We start from the raw sequence: 21,309 nt of genomic DNA on the forward strand, positions 1-21,309 counted from the left end.
CCACCATGCCCAGCTAATTTTTTGTATTTTTAGTAGAGACGGGGTTTCACCATGTTGACCAGGATGGTCTCGATCTCTTGACCTCGTGATCCACCCGCCTCGGCCTCCCAAAGTGCTGGGATTACAGGCTTGAGCCACCGCGCCCGGCTCATATGTGATTTCTAAAGCTATAAACCTAAGATTCTTCCATGTATAATATCTAAAGTACAAGCCTATATAAAGGCAGAACCTTCCTTTGTTTTATGAGCTGAATTTGGACAGATCATTTCCTCAGCTCCTGGCTGTAATAAACTTTCCTCCTGTATTCAGTGTTCGGGAGATCCATTTCCCATGGCCTTTCCCTGCTACGGTAGCATATTTTGAAAACTCATACCACTGTTACAGGATTCAAGTGTATATCTGAAATATATCACTTGGTGAATAATATAACAGTACGACTGTACAGGAAGCATGAGAAGAGAAAAGGGGTCACTTTTGGAACTTGGGAAAAATTAGTACAGTCAACTTCTTCCAGCATTTAGTGTTTTTATTTGCCATTTGTTATAAAAATTGAATCTTTATTTTACACAATAGGTACTTTAAAAACAGTGAAGTTTTGCCAAAAGCTACTGAATCTGAGGCAAAGGGATTTACCACCAAAATGCAGATTTACATGGTAAACCTGAGGGCCAAAAACATTGAACAAAATCTTCCATTTTCTAATAATTCATTACCAACAGCAAAAACCAATTGCACACATTTCTAAATATGTGACAGATAACAAATGCTAGCTTTCACTCTTGCTCTAACAACAGAAAATATCTCTACTCCAGATTGGCCCTTTATTTCACTGAGTGAAACGTTTGAAGAATTTTTAAAAAATCTTCTTGTAAATGTTAATATTTAGGCTTAAACACAACATATATATGCACAAACACATCCATTCTAACTCTGTGCCCCTTTGTATTCTTAAAATTGCACCATCTCTGTTAGAGATAATGTACAACATGCAGAAGGCATTCATAATTGTTTTTTCAGCAGTAGTGTATTATACAACTCAAATGCAAAAGTTAAATATGAAATTAAGCTCCACTGAAAGCCATCTCAACTCAGTCCTTTGGCTCATTATTTTACGTTAATGCTTTAGTGCTGATGAAATTATTCAAATAAAAAATCTGAAGAGAATGTAGTCTGTTACCAAATGTATATAAAAGATAGCTTCCTGTGGATACAGAAGTGATGGACAAGAGAAGGAAAGTGATTAAACAGGACCGCAGGTTTTCACTGCTTCAGCTTTTCATATCCAGCTGAAAAGAAATAATTATATCTGAGGGCATTCTGCAAGTTATTAGTTTATATCATTTCATATATAATGACTTCATAATACAAACCAGGATACAAAATAACTCCTTCCCTCTCCCACCAGGTTTTCTGTTTCCAGAAAGAAATAAACATAGATTCTGATGCAATCGTTACTGAAAAAGCAGATCTACATGACATTGTCCTGCTTTGGGTAGAGATCAGTTGTAAATACTGCAGGATGGGTAAAGTAAAACTACTCAATGAGGCATAATTATAGGCAGTGGCTTCCTCCTAAATAAATACATGCTCAAGTATCATTGCAAATCTTCTAGCACAAATATATTGTTACTGTACAAGTGCTGATCAAATTTAGTGTGGTCGGTGAGTGGAGAAGAAAAACAAGATACCTTATGTGCATAGGATTATGCTAAGAGAATGTGAAGATGGAAAGATGAAAATTTCACTGAAAAACACAAGAAAATAATGTTAAGGCCACAGAATAATTGTTTGATTATTTTAATGTTTTTTTAACCCATCAATAGTATGTAATATTTCAATTAAACATAAGATTTTAATCACAAAACACTTGAACAGAAAAAAAATTTTCATTATCAAACAATGTTATGCAAATACATCACTGCAGCACACCACAGCACACCTATTGGAGCTATGCCACAGCACTGAGATACTCAGGATCTCTATTTACCCTGTTTAACATAATGTGAAGTAACATAAAATACACTGACATACATACAGGGGAAAGAAATTAAGACTGGGAGTGAAGAATGAAAATATAGTAGTATCTATGTGCCACACAGATGTACCCTGAAGTAGGTTAGGAAAAGAACACCACACCTTTACTGGAATGCTCAAAAACACTTAGGTTCTCAGATCAACGTTGAACATGTGGTTTCTTTGAAATGTCATAACTTAGGAAATAGAGCACTTCATGATTAATGGATTTAAAAACTTGCTATCCTAGTATTTAATCTATAACCTCCTGTAATTTTGGGAAAAACACTAGATATATAAAAAACTAATAAGTTATAATTTGCATACATGAAGTATGTGTCTGTGTGTGCATGCAAATAAAATCAACCCATGCCAGTACTATCATAAGACATGAATTTTGTTCTGAATAACCTCCACATTTATATTCTAGAAAATGCATATGTATTTGTGGAAATCAAATGCCAACAAAAGTCTTATAATTTAACAAACTTAATTTTCTTCATTTAAAATTCTCAATATGAACACTTGTAAAATAAAGATCTGCTCCAACAGTACAGTAAAGGTGGTATAAACACCACATTTTTTATGTTAAGTAGTAGCCTCATTGTTCCTTGTATCAGTGCTACCTTGTCTCAAAAGCTACCTAAACACTGGTATATTAGGTTTAAATTAAAAGATGTAAAACCATGGCATCAGGAACAACACAGATTGCACCAATAACGATACCCTCGTGTGTGGAAAGCAGTTTATAATATTCATTATTAATCCTGCTAATCAATTCCTCCAGAAATTTATGTAGGCGATAAGGAAAATTCAGCCAATGACTTCTGCAGTTGAACCAAACCAGTGATGAGTCATGGAGAAGTTCGTCAGGTGAACGGTAGCAAATCTGAATGTTGTTTTGAAAATTCTTCTTATAAAAGAGGTTTTTCATACAAATTCTAGCTAGTTATGTGGCCAAAAACACTTAAGCACTTTTGGCATATCCATGTCCAAAACTTAACCATATACCACACTGGAATCAGTATACACAATAATTCTATTGTGAAACACTAAAATAACCATCAACTCACATTTAAAAAAAGGAGAACAACGAAAAACACGGATATAATTAGAATCTGTTTTCTGAAGTCCTAGAAGTCAGTTTCATCAGTTACACCTGCTTCCCTGAGAGCTTGAATGTTCAGACTAAAGGCAAGTTTTGGTAAGTAGTTTATTTTTACACTGTTCCTTTCCATTCAGAATAAACGATAATGTGTGAGGCAGTGTTTGGTGTCCTATATTCCTTATAGCTAATATTATTCAAATTTCATTTGATTTGCATAAATCTTTTCTCTGAATGTTAGTGTAGGAGAGTGTGGTGGGTGAGGGAAGCTCTACTTTAAAGTCCCACTTTCATCTTTCTGGAACAAAGCAAGAGAAAACATACCACACACCGCAATTCCATATACACAGTACACTTGGCTCATAATGTTTTCCAGTTTTGTCTAGGTGGAGTTAATAGATTTCTTTATAGTTATATCCAAGATGAAGAGGTGGCATCATAATGCCTAGACTAAATGTGTGTTAGGGAAAAACACACTAAAAATGTACATTTCCCCAAAATGAGTCAGCTGATTTTATTCATTTAACAATATGCATGATAATAAAAGGCCAAACACAAAGCTCTTTATCAAAAGAGGCAAAGTGTATTTTCCAGAAGAGTTAGATAAAGGCATGAGATGAATTTTAGTTAAATGGATCTATTTCTTTGTGAGTTTTGAGAACTCAATTTAGACACTGAATAGAGGCTGTTTTACATTATAATCAAGCTAGAGATTATGCAGATGGATTGCTTTAACTCTTACTAAATTTCTACAAAGTATTTTAAAATGAACTTAAAAGCCAAATCTGCACCTCTCCCCTCTATCACAGCTTTTGTAAGTAATTAAGAATTGTACCCGTACGACTGCACAGCAACTAGGGAAGAGAGAGGTAGACGATTCGGCCACTCTCTCACAAGGAAACTCCCAAATACAAGGGCATTAAACACAAGGCTTTGGTTATCTAAAGTAATTAGTTGCAGAGTATAAAAACATTTTGGAGCAGAATGTACACAAACATGAGAGTTATAAACAGCCAAAATCAAGTACACTAACAGTAAGTTCATAAAGAAATGCATAAATTCTACGTATCATACAAAAATTATCCTCACAGATGTTGAATCCAAGATTATACAATAGAAAATATTTATATGTTTTACATTTAATATAAAAATTCTTAACAAATAAGAAAAGGCCTTGATGATAGACAAGAAGAAATTTTAGGGAATAGATTAATTTTCAGGATGCCCCAAGGATCATGTCTTAAATACTCGGCTCCTGTGCTAGGCAAAGACCAAATGCCGGCATTTTCTCAGGGTTCATAATTGTTGTTAAGAGAAAATCAGATTAAGGAAGACTCAAGCAATCTGGGAAAGGAAGTAAAAATTAAGCCAAAAAGGAATTCTGCCAAGCACAATACACCCTGACTAAAAAAATTTAAGAAGAACATAAATCAAAGACAGTGGTGAGTAGACATCAAGAAAATTCATACTGATGAGTTTACGGTCTTGGTGATAAATATTAGAACAGGAAGTCAGTTCAAACAAATGTGCAAATAAGTAACTGGGACTAGGGGAAGAAGAGAAGAGAATACCTATGCAATTTTCAAGGTAAACACTGCAAGGAGGAATTCAGTCACTTCATGCTTCCATTCTACCCTCGATGTGCATTTCTTATAACATCTCAATAAGTTAAAGAACAATTATTCACAAAACTTCAGGTTAGTGTTAACATTTTTTACTTGGTTAATTTAGGGCTAGTCACTGAGTTGCTTTAATAAGACATTTAGTTATGGTTCCTCATAATAGTCATCCATTCTTCATCTTTATGAGCTTAGAAAATTTTACATCTCATTTAAAGCCCTGAAGCTTTTTTTTGGAGATGGAGCCTTGCTCTGTCACTCAGGCTGGAATGCACTAGCATGATCTCAGCTCACTGCAATCTCCACCTCCCTGGTTCAAACAATTCCCCTGCTTCAGCCTCCCAAGTAGCTTGATTACAGGTGCGTGCCACCATGCCCAGCTAATTTTAAAAATATTTTTAGTAGAGATGGGGTTTCACCATGTTGGCCAGACTGGTCTTGAACTTCTGGCCTTAGGCAATCCACCCGCCTCGGCCTCCCGAGTGTTGGGATTACAGGCGTGAGCCACTGCGTCTGGCTGAGCATACTTTTAAAAATGATTTTGACACATGGGTCTCTTTTCTTTAAGTCAACATTTGTCTAAGCATGTCTGTAAACGTTCTGTTACAGGGAGAGGAAGAGTATTGAGCAAATTCTCCTCAACAATCAGACAGCTCCGTTTTAGGGACTGACATCCTTCCAGCTCAGGAGGAAGTGTTTCCAGGTAATTACCAATGAGCTCCAGATGAGTAAGGTTTGACAGCTCACCCACATGAGGGGACAAATTCATCAAGCTATTTTTCCCCAAAAGTAAACATTGCAGCTTTTTGCACTGAAACAGCCCATCTGGTAGCATCTCAATCTGGAAAGGGAAGAAAAAAGAAGCTGGTAAAATCAGTTTTTGATGGCTTTTGATAAGACATTTACTTTTTTATACTGCTAGCTACCTTTTTCCAAAAAAAACATTTCTAGAGATTTATAAGTGATGCATACTACAGTGATGATAAATTTGAAGTAGATGAAAAAATAAAGGGAAAATAAAGACAGGAGTATCATGAGGAGTGAGGACTCCTGCTACCTTGGACACCTACATCCCTGCTGTATATGGGTGGGCAATGAATTCGGTTTTAAAACACTCTAACAGGCAATTCTTAAAGAAAATGTAGTTATACATACATTGTCTTTAAGATAAAAAACAAACCAGTAAGAAGAATCATAATTACTCTTGAGTCCTGGATCAGAAATAAATTACCCTCAAGAGTCTTCATAAAAAGCTTACTTACTGTGTAATGTAATGAACAATACCCTTAAAAACATCCTAAGATCCTGAGAGCAGACTGAAAACTTTATTCTCTTTTTAAAAAAAGTCTACAGAAGCAGAGTAAAAAATTATGATTATATATATGTATAAATTTCATTCCCCTCTACATACACATAAACCAGAATATTTATCCTTGTTCCTTCCCTCTGTCATGGTTTCAATTAAATAATTTATAACACAGAGAGATATTTTTAAATATGATAAATATTCTGCAAATTAGGTCAACTCCTAAAGCTGCTCACATTGACTGCTCCCCTATATGGTGGATGGATTGTATGTCAATTTCTAAGGGAGCCACAGTAAATTCAAGAAATAGGGTTTATTGAGGAAAGACCTCCAGAGAAGTTGAGCACATACACAATCCCTTCAACACATCACTTCACTGAGGGGCAAGTCTGGCCTCAGCATAGACAGACTGCACATACTGGTCTGTCCCCCCCATATTACTCTACATATTGGCTGGGGACAGGAAGCACCTACAAACTATGAAATAATGTAGGTTCCTTGGTTCAGAAAGTGGCTTTGTTAGCAACAGGGATAAAAAGGGCACTCAGGGACTTGCCTATATCCTCTGATGGGCTAATGCAGACCCGCTGGGAGACAAGTTTCTAGGGCCATCCTGAACTGTCTTTCCTCAAAAGGGTTAATAGCCTTTATATAAACTAAAAAATGACCAAATTCCATTAAAAAATGTTCATGATATCGTAAACTCCATTCTCCTACATCACTCATTTTTTTAAGTTTATATAAGCACATTCAGTGCTGTATATCTTTAAAAATAAATCTAATGATCGTCACTGCTAAGAACATTCCATATAGATAATTGTACACCAAAATATTAGATATAAACAAAAGGAAAAATATCTACCCTTTAATTTCACTTTCTTCTCAAGAACAGATGGAAACATATGCAGACTTATATTGAGAGATGAGGCAGAGAGATGAGAAGAAACGCAACCTCGTTGAAAGGCAACCCCTTCTACACAGAGACATCTGCAGCTCAGAAATAGGGTCAATGATGTCCAAGTGGAGGAAAAAAATCAGTCCTGTTCAGTGTGCTTATTGTTAGGGGTGCTTGTTGGTGCCTATGAAATAACTCAGGCAAACTGGCTAAAATAGAAATCAGGCTTGGCTCATTTATATTCAGTGAGCACGTGCTGAGTGCCTTCTGATGTGCCAGGCTCCCAGCTAGCTGCTGGGATAAAGTGCTGAGTTAAAAAGACTGCCTTTGAGAACTGTAGCTTCACACAGGTCACCATGGACATCTCGGCCTCGGCATTGTTGACATTCTGGGTGGAAAAGCTCTTGCTGTGGGGCTGTTCTGTCAGTAGGATGTTTAGCAACATCCTCAGCCTCTACCCACCAGCTGCCTGTGCCACTCCCCTTCCCAGTTGTGACAACCAAAAGTTTCCAGACAAATGTCTCCTGGGAGGCAGAATCATTCCCAGTTGAGAAGCACTGGTCTCACGGAAAAGAGAAACATTAAACGATTACACAATTGCCTGTAATGAGTGGTATGAAGAAAAGTGCCATGCCCTAACCTGAGCTGCATTAAGGAATTCTATATTCCCCTTCAGTCAGCTTCAGGTTCCCAGTCTGTATCTCGTTTAACTGGACTGATTTCCTACTGGGTGATGATCCTGAAGCCACTGCCCTCACTCTCTTGTCTGGCTATCAGCACTCCCACATTCCCACCAATCTCATTTCAAATCTCTAAATCTGATTTTAGTGGACTTCTCAGGCTCCAGGATAGGAGAGGGATTTCCCAAGCTAGTGGGAGTATGCCTCCAGGCCAGCCCCTTAGCGTTGCTGCTTTGAAAGTGAGTCAACTGCTGTGCTGGTAACTCCTCCTGTGTGTGAGGGTCCATCTCTGGGGTTTTCTCTCCAGCAATCTGGCCAGCTAAGGCACAGGATCACCTAGTGTCATTCAATTTTTCTAAAGGAGGCTGGGGAGCTTTGTTAAAGACTCGAGACATTCCTTCAACTCAGCAATTTTATCCTGAAAAATCTACTTATAGATTCAGAAATAGTGTGCCTTGAAGCTTACAAGAGCCCCAATTTTGCCTGGATCAACAAATTTTATAAAAACAAATTTTATTTAAAAAGTTAGAAAACATTTATTTAAAACTAATTTATTTAGCATGCCATTTCTTAGACTGTATGATACATGAGCCAGAGAGCAAAAAATTACCTTAGTGAACTACTAATTTCTTCTAAAAAACCAATGGGAAAACTTAGACTATCACAGGGCTGAAAAACTGAAATAAAATGGTTTTATGGAATAAACTATAACATATAATACATACATACATAAAACAAACTATATAATAAACTACAAAATAGACAAGAACAAAAAGAAAAACTAATGGCTATATAATTACTCTACATCCTAGAATTCTCTGACAACCAAATGTCTTCAGTAAAATGAACTGAGGTTCCCCAGAACAGGATGGTCTTCTTTTACATAGGTGGCTGACACTGTTAATTAAATACCTCCACTTTTCCCCAGAGGCTGGGATCTTACTTTAGAATCCTTCTCAATACCAGATTTTTTCTTTCAGCCAATGATACATGCTATCTCAGGATATGCTTACCAAACCCTAAAGTCCCATCCTTTCAAGAAACAAAGCTGAATATTTCTGTTTCTAAGTAATGATGCCAAAAATAACAACATGTGCTATAACATAAATGATCTTCAGAAGGAATTTCTACATCACTTTCTGGCTAAAAGTCTTCAAGCTAGTACCAGGAGAAAAAAAAAAAAAAGAAAGGACAAGTGTGGAAGTCAAAGACCTAGGTGTCAACTGGACTGGTCTAAGATTTCAGCAAACCTAGTTCAATCCTTTGCCATGCCTTGTGCTTCTCTTCATTACAATCAATGCCGCCATAATCCAGTTACTCTCTGGCACTGTGACAGGAATGGATCTTGCCTCCTCTTCTCCCACTTTCCATGCCCACCCGCACATACCACTGTTCCCCATGTAGAATCACTTGGATGTCTACATAGGAGACACAGTAGAAGAACAGTAGAGAAGTCAGATGTTTGGGTTCCATCCTAGCCCCCTTGCCAAGAAACTTTAGACCTCAGGTGAAGAATTGCTCTGAGCCTCAGTAAAATAAGGGCAGTGGACTAGAGGAGGGGCTGGCAAAGGTTTTCTCCAAAGGACCATAAGAATAAGCATTTTAGGCTTTCTGGGCCAAAAGGCAAAACTGAAAATATTATGTAGGTCCTTTTATAATAAGAGAAAAAAATTCCATATTTTTAAGTGATGAAATTTAAAATATATTAATTGAGTATAATTTTGGCCCACTATGAAATACAGGCCCACTAATGAAAAGAATGATATTCATGGAAATTGAAATTTGAATTTCATATAATTTTCATGTGTCACAAAATATTCTTTTGATATTCTTCCCCCAGCCATCTAAAAATATAAAAACCATCCCTAGCCTGGGCTGTATAAAAACAGGCAGTGGGTAGACTTGACCCGCAGGCTGCAGTCTGTGGACCCCTGGACTAGACGACTCAGGGTTCCTTTCAGGAATGAGTCTTTGTCTCTTGTTTCAAATCTATATTTCTACTTGTCAATCTTAACTGATTCAACCTTTCCATGGGGTTTTGTTTCTTGGCTGTCCTCTCCCAAGCCTTTTATATGCTACAATCAGAGCCTCCTTTGAAGGTACCAGTTCAGGATAACTAGCACTTTTAAGCTGAAGTCTCACCCTAGTCACTATTCAGTGGCTCCAACATGAATTTGACTGGCAGATGTGCAGGCTCTCTTCATTCTGACCCACCTTACTAAATGGTCTCATCTCTTACTACATCGGGGCATGCTTATTTCAATCCTCTGTGGATGACCCCTGTCTTTTAACACTTCCCTCATCCAGTGTTCCTAGGGTGTGCTTCACAGAACACAAGAGTCACTCTATAAAAAAGGTGTTTTACTCAAACACATTTGGCAAACATTGCATATCATCTCTCCTTGGAGAAGCACAACACATATTCACATGTTAAAGGCTCTGAAGAATCCTGCAGCAAAAATATGATCAAAAGAAACATTTAATGCTTTTTGTGGTGACATCTATTACTGAACTACGGAAGACACACTGAAGTGCCCACTCAGTGAATATTCATCACTGGGGACGGCCCAACACCTTCCCGTGTCCAGGGAATTCCCTATCTTGTAACGCTTGGTGGGTAGTTGAGCTCACTTCCTATTAGAGAAAATGCCACCATCAGATTCTTGTGTTCTCAGCTCTCTTACAGCCGCAATGTGGACATTCATTAACTATACCCATCAGCTGTTCAGACTTGGACTTTGAACTGGGGCTAACATCACAAAGAAGTGGAAGCCATGAAGAATCTATTTTGTGGGAGGCCCAGGGTCACAACAGTAGCAATGTCAAGTTTTCCGGAACAGAACTAGTGCTCTGTGCCGGTACCTCAACAGTGTATCCTCACCATTTTGCTTTTCCGCTCTGATTCTGGCTGTGGTTCTCACTGCTGCCTGACTGACTTTGAAACTGATTGTTTCCCAAGCTTGGTTTTACAGTCTTTTCAGTGGTAATAGGAGATATCTAATATTCTTTCAACTGAGGTCTTTTCTGCTTAAGAGGTAGTATTTGTTGCCTCCATCTATAAACCTGATACACTGCCCAAGTCTTGAGAACAGAAGTTTAAAATGCCTCTTGTAGGAATCTTTACTAACCACTATTCCACACGGACTAATTGGCTTGAGTTTCTGAGTATACATATATCTATGTATGCAGCCACTGTGATATTTTCTAATTTTTTCTTTTTTGAGATGGAGTCTCGCTCTATCGCTCAGGCTGGAGTGCAGTGGTGCAATCTCAGCTCATTCCAACTTTCACCTCCTGGGTTCAAGCAATTCTTCCGATTCAACCTCCCGAGTAGCTGAGATTATAGGCAGGCACCACCACACCCGGCTACTTTTTGTATTTTTAGTAGAAACAGGTTTCCCAATATTGGTCAGGCTAGTCTTGAACTCCTGACCTTGAGATTCAACATTTTGATCTAACTCAGAATCATGAGACTCTCAAGGTTGGAAATAATCTTGAAATTAGTTAAATCCCCACACAAAACCTGAATTCCCCGATGCCCTTTAACAACATTCCTACTGGGTATCCAGTCCCTGTCTGGAGAGTTTTATTAATAAGAAAATTACTTTTCCCTCCTCAAATGTTCAACCTTTGAATAGCTACATGGGAAAGATGAGAATCTTCCCCTGCTGGCCCCAGTTCTCCTCACTTGCCCTATGTTCGAACACTGTGGCTATTCACAACAAGCTTTGTTCTCCATGTAAATTTTTCAAATATCTGAAGACCAATACTGTGGGCAATTCTCCCTTCCCACCCACCCATACTTCCCATCATGAGGCTAAACTATTCTATCAGAGTTTTCATCTTCCTGGTGGCTGTCCTCTGAGTGAGTTTCAGTTTCTTTATTTTATTACATAGTCTCTGCACAGTGCTTCTTTGACCCTAAGTTCACCAATTCAAATATGTATGTTCATCATTTTGGCTCCAAAGATGCTCAGCAACTACTTTTTCTCAGGTTTCTGGGACAACGCACACAAAAAGATACCATTCTACTTTGGATATAAAGTATTTTCAGCATAAGACTTTTCATATGCTCCAAAGTATTCTTTCTTATTCAAGAAAGCATGTGTCTGATATTCACAGTTATGCTCTGTTTCGGATATGGTCTAGGACTCCATAAACTTGGTGTCAGAAATACTAATGGTGTCAAAGTTTCTTCATTACATTAGCTTGGTGAAAACGATCACCTGCTCATACATTTAAATAATGCATGGCCAGCTAACAGCTGAATAAGCTATGACTCTCAAAAATCCATTTTTGAAAGTGATTTAACTGTGTGTAACTGCTTAGTGGAACTAATGCCTTTCAAAATAATTATTTATATTTATAGTTATAGATTTAACAATGGAAAAAATGTGACCAAAATATTAATATTAATCAGATGCATAATTAGATGGCACTAGTGATATACTTGTAGACCTATGATTTTCAGAGTGCAGTCTCTAGGCCAGCATCATCAAATCCACCTGGGAACTTTTTAGAAATGTAAACTCTTGGGTCCTACATCTGGCCTACTGAATCGGAAATCCTGGGAGCAGGGCCCAGCAATCTGTGTTTCAGCAAGCCCTTTGGGTAATTCTGAATCACACTGCCAGTCTAGATCAATCCTAATGTAGTTTTAAAATCTCATAAACCCTTAAGATCTGAAGATGTCTCATTTACCTTACAGTAGGCTCTGTCTTTTTATATATGAATAAAGTCCCAGAGTTCTAAAAATCAGCATGAATTTTGTTGTCATCCCGCAATTTTCTGGTATTTCTCTAACACCCATGGTTTTCAAAAATAATGTCTGATGATTCATATGTTTATTAGAAAACACCATGCTCAAAGCTGTATTTACCATGAAATATGAACTACAGAAAGTCTAAGAGATAATACATTTTCAAGTGTGGTAGAATAGCTGTACCCCTGTTTATGTAGAGAAATGTCAGTTTCATCCCTTGGCAGATTTGATTTTTGATCTGGTTTTCCCTCTTTCGTCCCAAATGGACACTGGCCTCACTCTCTTGCCTTTTGACTACAGTGAATTTTTCCTTTTTTTCTTTTTCCTCCTCCTCCATATCTTAACCTAGGAAACTACTCATTTATTTTGCTTTTTCATGTTTTGGTAAAGTTAAATTTTCTTTAACTTGGCTTTACTATTGCAAATTATGGTTCATTCTAAAGCATGGATCCTGGAAAAAGCTACTAAGAAGCCCCAGTGTTGCATTATAGAGGCAGGTCTTTCATTTGGAATCATCTTTCTAGACATGCATGCAGATTTCAAATCTTTCTCGCCATATCACAAAAAGAATTTACGAATAATTCGTAATCCCAGCATTTAAAAAACTTATTTTGTTATGACAGATTTGGAAAACTGAAAATTTTTACCAAACTCCCTAAATACCTAACACCTTTATAAAACAAAAAGCTCTACCGTAACAAATTAAATAGTTTAAAATACTTTGTGATGTTTATGTAGGAAATTGGAAAGGAAAACAAAGAGAAAAACATTTGCTGAGCCACTATTATGTGCCAGGAACTGTGCCAAATGCTTATATATTTTTTCATAAAATCTCCACGACAACTTGTAAGTTAGATTAAAAATGGATGCTCAGTGTTTTGGTAATTTATGCAAGATGGGATTGGGCTTGGCTTGAGAATACATAGTGTGATTTGAAGTGTGTTTTCTTTCCCTATGTAACACACTACAAGTATGGCAGCCACGGAATAAAGAATGGATTTACTTACATTGTTGTTGGTCACAGCAAAGTACTGCAAATTGCTCAGATACTGGATTTCTTCTGGAATGAAGGTCAAGTGGTTATAGCTTAGATCCAGATAATGTAGTTTGGTGCATAGGAAAAGCTGCAAGGGCAGATTCTCAATATTATTATGGTCCAAAGAGAGCTGCTCCAGGTTAGATAATGCCCCAATCTGTGCAGGAATATAAGCAATATTATTGTGCCATAACTTTAAGGACGAAAGATTCTGAAGATGCTGAAAACTAATGATCTCTTCCACAGTTTTAAGGTTATTTTCCTTTAGGTCTAACTCATGCAGATTATTCAGGCTGAAAATGGAGTGTGGAATGCGTTCCAGGTCACAGCTGATCAATTCTAGGCTTTTCAGATTGACCATCTTTTTCAAGTTGTTCAACACAACCAGTTTGCTTCCCTCATTATCAAGGGACAGTTTCTGCAGTGAAGGCAGGAGGTCTGTAACTACTTGTGGGATCCGGGAGAGGCTGCTCTTCAAGTAGAGGGTCCTCAGATTTTTTAAGTCCTGAAAGCCCTCCAACTGCATAGTACTCAACTGTTCAGGAAGAACACAGCCGGAGAGATAAAGTTCCTTGAGATTCTTGAGGTGAAATACCCAGCGTGGGATTTTTCCCATTTCAGTAAATTTCAGGCGGAGAATTTTTAAATTCTCCTCTAGAAAGGCCAGTGCAGGATGGTCTACTATCAGAGACGAATGGTACACACGAAGCTCCTTGAGGTTGACCAGCTGCGAGACCGCGGAGGGCAGCTTCACCTCCGGGATAAGCTCCAGGCTTAGTACTTCCATTTCAGTTAACTCAAAGACATTATCTGGAAGACCGTTGAGCATAAAAAGATGCAGTTCTATCTTGTCCTGGGCATTTTTCACAAGCTTACTCTTCAGTTTCTCAACTGTCCATTCATTATTGAGGTTGATCTGTTTCAGTTTGTTCTCGCTGACCTCTGATAGGAATATGGAGAAGCGTTTGGAATAAAGAGGATCATACTGATCAGCGAGATGAAGGATGAAGGCAAAGTCATTCTTGACATCAGGGATGTCACTGTAGTTGCTTTTTTCTCTTAACGCCTCAAAGGAATATTGCTTCAGGGAACTCCTCAACATCCACCACAGGCTGTAAGAGGAGGTCAGACCATAAAGTATAACCAAAATAACATAAAATGAAGCCAGGACCTTAAAGATTTCTGCCAAGGAATAGACACACTGGTAGCGCTTATATCCTGTAAAAGCCTGCACGTCAACTGAACAGTCAATTTCAAGAGTGATGTAGGTTAAAAAATACGGAACATAAGTTATGATGAGCACAAACAAAATGACTTTGACTATTATCTGTTTCAAATATACTCTATAAATGATGTCCTTCTGCTCCACGTGCATGCGGAATCTTTTCACTTTTTCAAAGATGGCTTTGGCCTGTTCACCCTCCTTCTTGTCCAGGACACTGGAAGTTGGGCTTTCTATGCCAGCTGACTCCAAACCTGGCTGCGGGTAGGGCAATGACTGCTTGCTGGAATCTATGTCAGCTGAACACCCTGAGGACGAAAGCAAAATCTTGGACTTGGAGAGTTTCAGAGGCCTCACTGACTGCTCAGCCACTGTTTCTGACAGGGCACGGGTGGTCCATGGAGAATCGAAGCACTTGTGAAGGATGGCCACAAAATGCTCGAGCCTGGAACTGGTACTGGGGTAGTGAAGCCAAAAGTTGCTGCAGGCTGCAAAGATGAGCGTGTGCAAGAGCACCAGGTAAGGGAAAAACTTTGCAAACCAATGGAGCTGTTTCTCGTAACAGACGGCATCGATATAGGAGTACTGCTGTCGGTGGAGGTCATTCTGGATTCGGAGGGGGAGCGGAAGTGGTGTACCAGGATTAGAGGATGTGTTCATGCTGGCTTTCAGGATGTCCCAAGGCACAGCACAGTGATTGTCAAATTCCACTTTGCACGGAAGACAGCACAGAACCCTGCTCTGTGTCAGCTGGAGAGCTCCGGCCAGCACGGCCACCAGCAGCATGATCAGTGTGATGTAATACCAGAACACGTCCCACCATGGTTTTAAGATGTGATAAGAGGACTGGGCATCTGCTAAACATTTTAGCTCGGTTAATGTAATCATGACTTTCCCTTGTAGGAGTACAGAAACTGGAAGAGGAAAATAAAAGAAATACTACTGAAGCAAGTACTCAAATAAGCATTTAACTCTAATACTAATACACACATACCCTCCTTCCAAGTAGGATTTAGCTCTGGGATAAAAACTAAAAGGGAGAGCTGATCAAGGGGTACCTAAGTCTTCTGGTTTCATTTGAAACCATAGGTCATGACAACTCTGAACCACAGTCTCTTAGATGGTGACTAGAAAGAAATTTAGGGATAGCCTTTGAGGTAATTATCTTGTTACCTCTTGTATCTCAACTCCAGGCTAGGCTACTAAAAACCAGGAGCCAATTTTTCTTCAACTGACATTGAAAAAACTTGTTTTGATGCTACTAATTTCTCTCTCCATCCTTCCTTCCTTCCCTCCCTCCTTCCCTTTTCTTCCTTCCTTCCTTCCTTTCCTTCCTTCCTTTCTCTCTCTCTCTCTCTTTCTCTTCCTTCCTTCTCTCTCTCTTTCTTTTTCCTTCTTTCTTTCTGGGTCCCACAGGCCTCAGACTGTTGGCCTCAGGTGATCCTCCCCACTTGGCCTCTGAAAGTGCTAGAATTACAGCTGTGAGCCACCACACCTGGCCCCTGTTTTCTAATGGTCACATTATACCTTCCAGAATGTCTGAGTAAGCTCCCTTCCATTATCTCGTCCCACGTCTGGAGCATCAGTTACAGCTCGAGAGTTGTTTTGATCACCACGAGGAGCCTCTTTTAAGCAAGCTTTACTTTATAAAATTACCCCTTAGGCTTAGAGGGATCTACGATTCTATGCCCAAAACAGCCTGTCACTGAATGCATTATCTCCTTTCTGCATGAGCATTTGCTTTATAATTTAAGTTTATGAGTATTAAAAAAATTAGAGTATTTAAGAGTTGGGAAGCAACAGTTAGGGCTTAAAAAGGAATAAGGAAGAAAAGCTCTCCTAGAATACTGTATCAAGGGGACTCCTTCTCATGTTTAATGTTGTGATGACAAAGTAGTGAAAGGACAAACGATTAAGGCAGATTCTATTATTAAATTATTTTTGCCTTCAGGAAAACAAGATTATCTTGTATTTTCATACTGAAAAGTATTCAGACAACATTCCTGAGAATTCGTATGTTGAGCCTTAAACATACATCAACAAAAATTGCTTATCAGTCAAATCCAGATCATCTATAAGATGGCACAGAGTAAGGTAAAAGAGTAAGGTAAAAAGGAAATATATGGGTCTTAGAAAATATCTGGTAAGAAAAAGAAGAAAAATAATAACAGCAGCATGGTCCCCCTTTGCTGGGTCCAGCTCTAACCTATGCACAAGGGCTTCTCCTGGATTTTCTTGAGTGTGAAGTCTTATGTATTCTGGGCCTGCTGAGTTTCTTTCTAGACACCCTAGTATTGGTAGCATTCCCAAGGAAGACCTTTTTACTCTCATTTGCTCTCTTTCTGGGGTCTGGTATCCTGCGTTGAACCTTAGAGTAGCATTACAAAGTCCCTGCTCCCTGTTAATAAGTCTCATCCTCAGCATATTCCTGACCATCTGACCCTGAACCCTACAGCTTCATGCTCTTATACCTATTAGGGCATTCCACAATTTCTATGCTTAATTGCTAGACTGGAGCACTATTTTCTCCTTGTGTCCTTTCTGGGCATCACATTATATAAATTCAACTTCTTCCTAGGACCTGCAGGTGGATTATATACCCCTCCAGGGCTTCTCGCCTTCACTCTAGTTTAGTGGGTCTATTTCTTACTCTCAATCCTTCTCATTCTGCTTCATCTCTCTGCCTTACATACTTGTGTGTCAAGGTAACACAGAAATCAAAATGAGAGGATTACATGAGACAAATAGAAAGTCCTGGGCTTAGACCCCAAAATACTATAAATATGATATGGCCAGGTGTGAGGGATGGTAGAAAACACTGCTGGATGAAAGCAAGAACATGTGAAAAATACTTTAGGATTTTAGTTGATATGTATGCATACTTTCAGCTAATCATGTGGTAGCTGTTGTGCTGAAATATTTATTATAACCTCTGGCCATATTAATAGGTGAACCCAGATAAAGGAGGAGAAGTCCTTCTGTGCCTGCCTGGTGAGGTTACAATACTGAAACCCAATAGTCAGTTATAGGTTAAAGATAAAATGGGCAAAACAGCAACCAGACGCTGTTGTTTACAAACCATTTCCTACAGAGGAACACAGGCACCTGATGGTATTCAGCTGAGATAATAGATGACTAGGTGAGCCCAAGAATTTATCTTTACATTTTTGTGGGACAACCTCACAGGTGAAAGAACAGTAGATTTGCTCCCCAGGTAGAACCAGGTAGGTGGAAGCTTTAGAATATCACATTTTGATTCAATCTGTGGTAGAAAGTTATCGAACTGGCTGCTCTGTGAAACAGTTCAGCTCCGTGTCCTAAGCAGAATCTTGATAAATAAAATGACCAGCCATCAGGGAAGTTGCAAAGGAATTGCTTGTAATGGATAAAAAGAGTGAAGCAGATAATCTCAAAGGGTTCTTTCAGCTTTAAGTTCATGTTTTATTTGTCCCTTCGAAGGTCCTGAAAATTAAATTCACTTAAGATATGCAACTGAAATTGTGGAAGAATAAAAACAACAATAGCTCTAACAATGAAAATGGGTATTTGACAGAGTGAATACTTACTCAACAAGACTACAAGTCAACATTGACCAAAATAATGTGTTTTAAATATTTATACTTACTATAATGAAAAAAATTAAGTAAATCCGATATGCTTCAGTCAGGAGGTCTACACCTTTTGAAGTTTCTTAGACACACCATCTCTGTGTTTGTCTTCATTCTGTGAGAAAACATAAATATCTTGAAATAGCTATAGTCATTTAAACAAATAAACTGGTGATACTGTCTCCAGAAACCCTCTCTGTCATAAGACATGATATGGCAAATAGATTTTCAAACCCCTGGCCTCAAACAATCCTTGCATCTTGGCTTCCCTAATGCTGGGAACACAGGTGTGAGCCACTGTGCCTGGCTTAGATTTTCACAGATCAGTTTACTTTTCACACGGGGGCACACGCTGGCAAAGCTGTATTACAGGGCCCCACCCACGTTCATTAAACCATATTCACTCCCTGAACTTCCTTTCAACTACAGGGAAGTTCCTACAGAAATTTAAACATAACGTATTTTAAAATTCTGTATCTACAACACTTAGATGAACACTTCTTAGCTTTTCTAAGTAGTCGACGTATGTTAATTTCTCTCACTCATTCCTCATACACAGTTGTTCTTATTTGCATTTTTCAGATGGGTTGTCACACCATGTGATTTCTGTACCCATATTTAAAACCAAACATCTATCCAAACAAGTCTCAGTGCTCCTAAAATTCAGCCTACCAATCTCATTAGAAAAAGTGACAAGTTAATATACTTTTTCAGATACAGCTCAGAAATATGGATGAAATTACTTGAAATTATGTAATTATTAAACACAGCTAAGTTTTATATTAGATTTAATTTAGAGGTTAATAAAAGCCATTTATAACATTTATACTTCAAAAATTTGTGATAGTTAAATTACATATATATTGATAATTCGAACTGTAAGAAAATTTGTAAAATGCTAGAATTTGTTTTTAATTGAGTATAAAAATTGTATCTTTTAGTGCCTATGAAACCTTAAAAAAAAAGTTTCTAGGGAGGTTTTACATTTTCCCTGAAGATATGGTCCTTTTTAAAAAGTAATTCAAATCTTGCTAAGAGTACTGACCCCAAGTTGTATTTAAGATATTTTTAGCAATAACCTTGTAAACTTGTCATTTCAAATATCAGCAAGTTGGGCATAAATTTATTTTGGGTTTACCAAGTCATGTGTAAAGCCCATTTTACAAGTAATCACCATCCAGCATCAAATTGTTTTGCAGGTTAGAAAGCACAGTTAGTGTGTATAACAACCTAGCTGCACACTAATTCATAATTACATCTCACCAGTGGAGTATAAATTTCTCATTCGCAATTCACAAGCCTTTATAAAAGTCTTACAACGTATAATACACAACTGCATTTATGTGCACTGACCATGATAAAGACACCTTATGTGTGAAACATTTTACATATTCTTCTAAAGTGGCTGCATTTGTAATGTGCCAGAAAAGAATTTATTGCATAATTCAAAAATTCTACTTAGCCATGATGGTTCTTCTTATATAGTTCTCCTTAAATATTAGAAATACGCTTTCTATTTTATTATTAATAATTTAATATCTGTTTTTCTACCTTCAAAGCATGTTTCATTTACATTAATTTGTTTTATTTTTACAACAAGCCATTGATATAAATAGTACTACTCTTTATGTTTATATGCATAGAAATTAAGGCAGGCCCAAAGAATTTGCCTTGCCAAAGGTGACAAAACCAGCAAGAAATAAAGTTGCAACTGGAACCTAAGTCCTCAGACTCAAATCCCAACCTCATGTACACCAGACCACATGGCCTGAGTCAATTCAATTACCTATGCCACAGTCTTAGATCTCTCAAAAGCTGAAGAAAAAGCTATTTAGCGCTCTTTCCCAACCCACCCCAATATCTGCATTACAACTGGGTTCTATTATAATCTTTTGAATAAGGATGCAAAAGATAGTTTCCTGTAATGTCTTCCATTACATATAATCTACTTTCTCAGCTAAACATTTTCCTACTAAATATTTTCTACTGAACTAAAACTTAATATTTAAATATATAGCACCTGGATTTATGTATACATAAAATGTCTCAGCATTTCTACATATAAAATGATGCTAATTTTCCTATATGAAGTACTTAACTAGAGAGTTTGAGCATAGCTATCCTTTGTCATTATGCCATTTAATACTGTCTTGTGTCCAGGAAATTGTCTCCAGACCATATTTTAGTAAACAATGGTGATTCAATCGAAATAAGATCTCTATTTCTAATATATAAACACACTAAATTAATCCAAAGAAATGTTAAGAGTAATGGATTTTTCGGTTCTAATCCCATTCTTACAGCTTTTAAACCTCATTAAGAAGTCATAAAAGCCTTTTCAAAACACATGAATTCACTTGACAATTTCACTCCAAAGTCTCTAAGACTGTAACATCAACATTCAAGTTAGGCATCTTTACTTTGCAGTAGTCCTTATGTTACTTTGAAAACATTTCCAAAATAACAAGTGAAAAAATAAACGAATGATGATCAGATGGTATTTAGAGTCATTATATACTGAGAAGTGGATGCTACATCAAACATCTGTCTCTGACCCCAGGCAGGGATTATTGTGGAACAATTCCAAACAGTGGTTCTCTACACTACTCTCACTGAAAATTGATTTAAAAATCACGTTATAGCCCTTCAAAACGTTTAGTGCTACTTCCCATCAAGATGTTTCTTGGGACTAACATACATCTAACTGAAATTTAAATTTACCTTTTGTTGAGTTCTCTCTCTAGGAAACAATGCAACAGTATCTCTGATTAATTTGCTCCATTTGTTTACTAAATAACTTATTTAGCAACTCCTGAGAGATTTAATGACAAGCATTAAACATTTTTCAAGTACTTAAATGATCACCAGCAATAACACCTGATATACCAGTTTCCTTATGTCCTTTTCCAGTTCTTTCAGATCTTGTCAATACAGTGATTTTCAAGTAACAAACACACTTCCCAAACTCAGTTGTAGTTTTAAGACCTAGAAAGAAAGATTTCTCTCTAGTGGTTCTCTAGTACTAATGTACATAAAAATCACCAAGAGCTTATTAAAACATGA

At 37.7% G+C, this 21,309-nt stretch overlaps 1 protein-coding gene across 2 annotated transcripts in view; it reads right to left on the reverse strand.

Moving 5' to 3' along the window:
- Positions 1–508: 508 nt before the first annotated feature.
- The window catches only part of LRRC8B (leucine rich repeat containing 8 VRAC subunit B), a 71,362-nt gene continuing 50,561 nt past the window's right edge, over positions 509–21,309 (reverse strand). For both annotated transcript variants that reach the window (XM_017498348.2, XM_017498345.2), the window contains 3 exons: positions 18,264–18,361; positions 13,388–15,552; positions 509–5,578 (listed from right to left, as the gene is read on the reverse strand). In XM_017498348.2, the coding sequence (XP_017353837.1) occupies positions 5,306–5,578; positions 13,388–15,526 (2,412 nt within the window). In that variant the 5' untranslated portion in view covers positions 15,527–15,552; positions 18,264–18,361 and the 3' untranslated portion in view covers positions 509–5,305. The remainder of the gene's footprint in view (positions 5,579–13,387; positions 15,553–18,263; positions 18,362–21,309) is intronic.

The sequence above is a fragment of the Cebus imitator genome, unplaced genomic scaffold (assembly GCF_001604975.1).
Source record: "Cebus imitator isolate Cc_AM_T3 unplaced genomic scaffold, Cebus_imitator-1.0 Scaffold240, whole genome shotgun sequence".
NCBI lineage: Eukaryota > Metazoa > Chordata > Mammalia > Primates > Cebidae > Cebus > Cebus imitator.